Source organism: Calonectris borealis, chromosome 1, assembly GCF_964195595.1.
Source record: "Calonectris borealis chromosome 1, bCalBor7.hap1.2, whole genome shotgun sequence".
NCBI classification, from domain to species: domain Eukaryota; kingdom Metazoa; phylum Chordata; class Aves; order Procellariiformes; family Procellariidae; genus Calonectris; species Calonectris borealis.
Window position 1 is genome coordinate 196,726,543 of NC_134312.1, and position 7,696 is coordinate 196,734,238.

The window sequence follows — 7,696 nt, forward strand, 5'->3', positions numbered from 1 at the left end:
TTACACTGCACTTGCAGGGTAAGCTACTACATAAATGTCTGAAGTATTTTAAAATGTTTTATAAACTTTATGCTAATTGGTTAAACAATACTTTAAATCTTAGTGCAATGAAGGAAGACACTCTATGAATGAGAATGAGGGGAAGCATTCTTGCTGTCCAGTGCTCTCCCAGGGATACAATTGCATAGTTATGCGAAAACAAAAGTAAATGGCTTCACTTCATATGCTAAGGAAATGCAATTCAACTATGCCCCCTTGTGGCAAGTTTTTTCCCACAATTATATATTTTGATGGGTATCTTTGATAGAGATATGACACAAATTTGTAACAATAATCTTTCCTTTTGTAGATAAAAGATACCAGTGTGAATATCAACTATATCAATGACTAAACAAAATAAGACTCTCTTCTCTGTGCCAGTTTAAAAATAAAATAATACTTCTACTTTCTCTTTATGTTCAGATTGTTCATGCATTTGGTACTTGAATGCAATACAGAGAAGACAATATAATACAAAATCACCAATTAAATGTTTTTGAAATTAAGATGAACTTGAAAAGAATATTTCTGGACTGCTTATGGTGATTTTTCCATGAAGAAGTGACAGGGATGATATAGCCATTGATTCGCTTTCTACCATTACCAATGTTTGCTAGTGATATACTTTTAGAATAGATTTACTCTGCATATAAATCAATCTTTAATGCTGCTATATACAAGATCATTGCCAATTCAGCTGGGAGAACTCTGAAATTTTTATTCACTCTTTAATTTTTATCTTTACCAGGTGCCCATGAGTGCAGCTAGTAGCAGCTGGAGTAGGGTTGAAAGACAAATGTTAAATTTTGGATCATCTCTACAATTAGAGATGTTAGTCTTACCCTACATTTTCCAGGCAAGGATAACTAAATGGAATTTTCTTTGCCATTCATCTCTAGATGTTGCTTTTGACCACCAGTGTTTGTTCCCTTTAGTGACATTTGTCTAAATCTGAAACAACTTTGAATATTTGTTTAATATGTTTAATATATTGTTTAACGAGTTAAGCTGAAAAATAATAGCTGCATGCTGTTGACTCTTGCATTAACTCGGGTCTATGGATTTTGAACATTTACTTGGGTTCAGGGCATTTTAATTCGTTCTTAATCATTCAGGCATTGCAATTTAATCATCATGATTTTATGCTAAGGATCTTACATGTATATTAGTGTTTTTTTCAAAGATCTTTTTGTTGCTGTATTGTTTTAAGAAAAAGAATCTCTAAAACATTGGCTTACTTCAGTACTAATGAAGGTATCTGGAGTAAGATTGTACAGCTGAAAGGGGAACAGCAATTCATGAAGCAGCCTGAAAAGGCTGTTACTTCAGTTTGTGGTATTCAGTAGATGTAACCCTAAGTGAACTAGTTATCTTTAAAAGGGGGAGGGGGTGGGGAGGTGGGGAAATTTCTTGCTAAGTACAATATTTAGTTTCTTATGCTGTTATAACATAGTTCCATTAAGCTTTTCTATCTGCAGCTCTCTATAACCGAGTTATAGCACCTAGTGTTTTATTTGCTGTAGGTGATTAGGAAATATTGACTGGAATGTGGACCTACTGTGTACTGAAAGTCATTTTATCAACTAGTGAAACAAAAGTTTCCAAGGAAACAGTTTGCTGTTTTCTTTTTTAACAGGAGTCCATTTTTGTTCACATTTAAAAATGACATTGTAATGTTCTAGTTGTAACTTCACATGTCTACGTAGTGTCTCATGAATTTGAGACTCCTTTAAACTAAGATGCATCAAAAAATGACAAATTGATAGGAAAAACTGGCTTTTGAGTGGAAAATTTTATTTTAAAGAAACCATCTCTTTTGCCAGCTTCTCTGAATGGACTGTCACTACCAGAACAGTAGAGCTAATGGCATTGGAAGTGGTAAAGAAAAACAGACCTCTGTGTAAAGTTTGCTGTGCCACTCTTGCCTGCGGTGCTTGAGCCACACTGTTTTGTTGTGTCCTGCCTGTGTGAAGGATTCGGGAGTTAGCTAGCAAGGCAGAGTCTGTTGCTCAGCTTCCAACAGGAAATCTCATCCTTCAGCTAAATATTTGGTCTGCAGTTTGCATTTGAAATAATATTAATTAGGGAGGTAATACATAATTGACAGTTCTCCGTTTCTTGTTAGATAATGGTAATCAGCAACATTTTACTTCCTTATTTATTGGGGAAGGGAGGAGGGAAGCCAAGCCACTCTCTGCCATACACATACCAAAAGAGGGGGTGAAAAGTAAGTTCTGACAACAGAAAATCTGAAGTAAAAGTGGAATTAAACAGATAGGAAAGGAATTAAATAGAAGTTTAGTTTAAGTGAGAGAAAGGGGTGAGAGAACGAACACAAGAGGAAGAAAGGATTACTGAGCATAGGTTAGGGTGTCGTGGTGCTCCAAGCAAGAAGCTGGAAATTGCTAATAAGAACTTGTGTGAACTATGCAAACTACTAGCTGAAATTAGTTAATTGAAATATTAGCATATTTTTACTTGATTACTGTAAATAATTAATCTCCACAGCTCACTAATCAAGTCTCCTCAAATGTCTTGATATTATAAAAGATGTCCCTAATGTGATTAGTTTGTAGTATTTTGCTCTTTCTGTAATGGCTTTTTAAGAGTTTATGTCATGAAGACAATCCTTTTCCATTGAGTTTAACAGACTGTTAATATGCTCTTTGCAGAGTTTTCAGTTGTATCAAGTACCCAAAATACTTCATCCTTGTCAGAATTTAAGCTATCAATAGCTTCTAGTTGCAGGCACAGGCAGTGCTTCAAGTAAACTAAGCAACTTTCAGATCTGACTTTCTATAGAGATGGCTTTTCCCAAAGCTACTTCAAAGAAGCTTGTGGAGCTGTGTATTGCTCCATATGCTTACGCCTGTGTTTTAATCATAACTTGCATTTTTTCAAACAAATACATAGGCAATGAACATGATTTAATAGCAGTGTTGTAGCTAGGCTTGTACTGAGTACATGTAGTAACCAAATGCTAGGTTTATTTATTTATTTTTTTATTACTGAATTTTGAATTTATGCTGTAGTGATTAAAATAGAGAGAGGCATTTTTCTTTTCAATTACCTTCAGGTTTATTGGACATTCATTATTCATTTATTGACTTAAAATGCCTTGCTGCACTATATGTGAAAATAGAAAATGTAAATTGAATTTGAGAGGACAAATTCTACTCAAGTCAGAATGATTTGTGTGTTTAGGGTTAAATTCTTTTTACATTTATCACTACCTTTTTTCCCCTATAAGAGGGGGAGGACAAAACTTAGAGCATCTTTACTTTCCATTTCTCAGAAAAATAATCAAGATAGATGCTTATTCTTAGGAGTTGCAGAGAGGAAACAAAACTAAAGTTATGTAAAGAACTTGTAAAAATAACTCCCCCCCCGCCAAATAATTGGAAGAAGTCAAAGTTCAGAATATTGAATCTGGCAATTAAAATCTCTTATATATAATGAGCAACAGAGAATCCTTTCATTTCAAGGAGACTAGAAGTTTTGATAGATATTATACTACAGTGCTTAAACCATAAACAGCACTGTTGGTATACTTAAATCAGAATGTGAAAATGATCATTTTAGTTTCAGAAACAAGCAGAACGAATTGGGGAAAGCTCCAATTTTGTTATTTTGTGTTACTAAGGCTCACAAAGGCAGCATTGTGAGAACTACCTTATCTGATTTAAAATGTTTTAAATTTGGTATTTTTCACATGCAGCTGATGTTACAGATTAATATTAAAAGGCAAGATGCAGACATTTTGTATTTCGGAAAAATCTGTATCATAGATCAAAGTATGTTTTAGGACAATCTGGTTTGCAGTAGTGGCTCAGTGTTTTGATGTCTCAGGAGTAAGAATTTAGTGGCTGAATTAGCCACTTTTTTGCATCCTTATCAATAAAGAGTGCTTAGCAACTGAGTCTTGGCATGAATGCTGTCTTCTACTTTTACTCAAAAGAGGAAGGCTAAGTTTCCTAACAGGAATATCATGTCTCTACGAACACAATGTTTTACGTGATTATTATCAGGTCCCAAAACCCTGACCTACAAAACTTTAGCCAGAAACGCCTTTATAAATCTATTTAGTAAGCAGTTCAAACCTAACAGTATGAACTTTTGAACAGATGCTAATCCAATTATAGTTAGTTTCAGTTGGGTGTTTTGAAGAAAGAAGACTGCTGTAATATATTAATAAATCTCCTTTTCTCCTTTTGCAGCTTTAAAACTTCCTTTTGGCAAAACAACAGTGATGCATTTGGTGGCTAGAGAGACATTGCCAGAGCCAAACTCTCAAGGTACGCTATGCACTATAGCTATTTCTTACTGAAGTACATGGCAAAGTGGTCAGATCTCTTATAGGCTTTTTGAGTATTTCATAGCAGAGAAAAGTCAAGTCCTTGTGGTCTTTTGTGAAGCACATAATGGAATGCTTTTGTACATGTTGTTTGTAGAAAACTAAGAAATTAACTTTCTGGTTTAGCATTTTTGTAGAATGCAGAAATTTACTCAAACCTTAAAAGCTTTCGTTTTTATTGTTAAAAACTACTCCTGATTTATTTTTTCAGTTATGTATGCATGTGTGTAATAATAATTTATTTTTTTTACTAAAAATAATAAAAAGCATACTTGTATCCAGCATACTCACACACAAAGCAATCTAATTGCTTTAGAAATGTCATGTAAGCAAAACTTTCTTCTTGCTCCGCAGGTCAAAGGAACCGTGAAAAAACTGGAGAAAGCAATTGCTGTGTAATCCTGTAAACCCTGTTAGCTTTACCTGCTAAGTGTGATGTAATATAGTCTTTGTCTTTCATGCTGCTGGAATAGAAGAGGCCCTACCTTGCTTCAAACACTTGTAGGAAGAGCCTGTCTGTAAATCCATGGAACTGAAATATTACACGAACACTGTCTCATTAGTCTTTTTTTTTTTTAAGAGAAAGATCTATGAACACTTTCATTGTTTGTTGGTGGGTTTTTTTTTTAATTCCTGCTTTTTGTTTGTTGAATAATCTTACAGTACATCAGTTCTTGAAAGAATTCAATCTCCAAAAAAGTTAATGTGTTCTTTTCCATAGCAGGAATCATTTTGGTACCACAAAAATCTCCATTAACCGGATCTAACCAGTCAAGCTTTCTAGATGCAATTTGCACTAAATATGGTTGACAGTATATTTCTCATCAACAATCTCTAACAATATTTGAGACACCTAGTAATAACCTACAATGTATAATGCAACACTGGAAAATAGTATATCTGTAATTAAAACAAATCTCACTTATGGCCAAATCAAAGGAAAAACTGTTAAGTTAATTCTACCTAAGTCAACCTTGGTGGCCGAGCTGGCACAGAATACTAACTAAACCAAGTCTAACTATATATATTTTCACTGCAACAAACAAAAAAAACTATGTGCCTGTAATTTAAAAGCACTCTGTAGAGGGCTGATTAAACTGATTTTTTCGTTACTGCGTGCACTCTGATCTCGTATGTTAGTTGAGTGCTTATTCAGACAGCACAAACAAGTGCAGAGAGTGCATTTCCTAGCCTTAATATGGGAGGGGTAATTTCCTGTAGTTCATAGGCTTTTATTATTGTGCATAAATGTTAGAAAACATCATTTACTAATCAATTTTATGTATTTGAATATTGGCAATTGGTGTTTTTCAGTCATTTTCTCATCTGTACCTTAGTGTCCAGTGTCATGCTTACTCATTAGAGACTTCAAAATAATTATTAAAGTTTAAAAAGCAAAAAGAAAAACCTCTGCCATAGTACTAGTTTTGTTTCTTTATGTAATCTGCATTTGGTATTAGTGCTTGCAATTGTATTAAAATCAGAAGCTGATTTTTGGAGGCATACATAATTAAAAAGGATGCCATTCTCTTATTTCATATCAATAATTTAAACGTTGATATGCTAAAGAAATTTGCACAGCACTAAAGCATGAGCTAGTTTCATCTAAACCTGTAAAAAATAAAAATAAATAAAAATTAAAAAAAAAAATAAAAGATTTTATATTTTTTCACTGGGGAGGAATTCTTCCTGGGTGAAATTACCAATATGTGTAGAATATATTTAATAAAAATCTTATAAAATACATAACTATAGAAGTTAAATATAGATTGGCGTGTAGTATAATAGAACAATATTCCATATAAATAGCTTTAGCCTTTAAAAAAAATGAGTCACAGGTTGACATTGTGTTCTGTACTTAAGTGTCCACAACTCTTACAGATGTTCTGTGTAATCGTTTTTTCGAATGATTGGCATCATTCAAATGTAAGCAGGTTATTTTATTCATTGTTACTGCTTTGATGAAATGCTTTATATGCAGTAGATTTACAAAATATTGTTCATACTGATCAGAATTAAATTTGTATAGAGCAGAGTTTTAAAACAAATTGTAAATAGCACTAAACATTTTCTTTCTGCAACCTGTACTGATAGACTCTTCTGTAAACTAAATAAAAGAATATTGTAGTGCATTTTGGTGGTGTTTTAAGGGTTGTAATTGGGTCTGTAACTACTTTTAATTAATACTTCTTATCTGGAAGCTAAGGAAGGACTCAATTTTATGCATTTAAAAAAAAGGGAGGCGGGGGCAAAACCTGCTGAAAGCTGCTAATGGGATTTATCACTTCAGTTTTGTTTTCCTTTCACATCAGAAGAAGTGGCCTAGAGGTTTTTTTTCTGTCGGAGAAGAATGCAAGCACGGACAGTTGCAGTTGCAAATGTACAGCCATGTCACACTCTGGTGTACCTTCACAGAAGTTAAGTGCTCATACTGTCAGTTTTTGTAGTCTTCACTTATAGCGAAGAGCATACACGTACCTTTTAGGGTGCTGGGAATTCAGATGACAGCATTATTATGTGCTCATTGCCTAAATGAATCTTGGAGGGAGGCAGATTTCCTTGTGTTCTGCAGTGTAGTTGCTAAATAAGTGGCTATAGGGACACAAACCTTCTTATTTAAAAAAAAAAAAAAATTGGATAAACATCAGCTTGAGAAAGCTACTAGGAGCATGTTGTCATCTGTAACTATAAGATGAAACTTCCCTTTTCCAAAATGCTGACCACCTAAGGAACACAGGCTCAGGTGGAAAATGGCTATGACAATACAAGAAAAAGAAACGGGCTGAGGCAGGACATGTTTTGTTAGTTAAACAAGTCTTTCAGATGCATTGATTTTGAAAAATGAATGTTTGAAATGTAATCTTGGTTTGAAAAAGTAGCTAGGTACTTAATACAGTATAAATACATGAAAATCCAGTAGCTTCCGGTTAAAATATGTGGCAAGCTTGAATAGCAAAGTATGTGGAGTTCCCTTTTATTGAGATGAGTAAGATGCATATATGCGCATGTCCAATGCTGCTTGGCATTTAAAGTGTGAGCTTGCCAAAATAACTCCTGCAGAAAGCTGGTAGAACTGTTGCCTTAATTTTCCTGCAAATTGTCGGAGTTCTACCCATTGCAGAGCATTTCTGTTGTGGTGTGAGGCTGGTGGAAAACTGTGGGGGAGAATTGCTAAAAGATTTGTGCTTTTTCCCTTGGGTGCTTTGTATTTTGGATTGTATATTTGCCAAAACAAAGGCAATAGTTCTTAATCCCGGATTCCTCAGCCTTGCTGAAGTTCACGCATATGCTTCTCTTCTGTGT

At 34.2% G+C, this 7,696-nt stretch overlaps 1 protein-coding gene across 1 annotated transcript in view; it reads left to right on the plus strand.

Moving 5' to 3' along the window:
- UBL3 (ubiquitin like 3) overlaps positions 1-6,525 on the plus strand; it is a 57,883-nt gene extending 51,358 nt beyond the window's left edge. The window contains exons 4-5 of the mRNA XM_075139829.1: positions 4,257-4,334; positions 4,748-6,525. Coding sequence (XP_074995930.1) covers positions 4,257-4,334; positions 4,748-4,800 — 131 coding nt within the window. The 3' untranslated portion in view covers positions 4,801-6,525. The remainder of the gene's footprint in view (positions 1-4,256; positions 4,335-4,747) is intronic.
- The last annotated feature ends 1,171 nt before the right edge of the window (positions 6,526-7,696 follow it).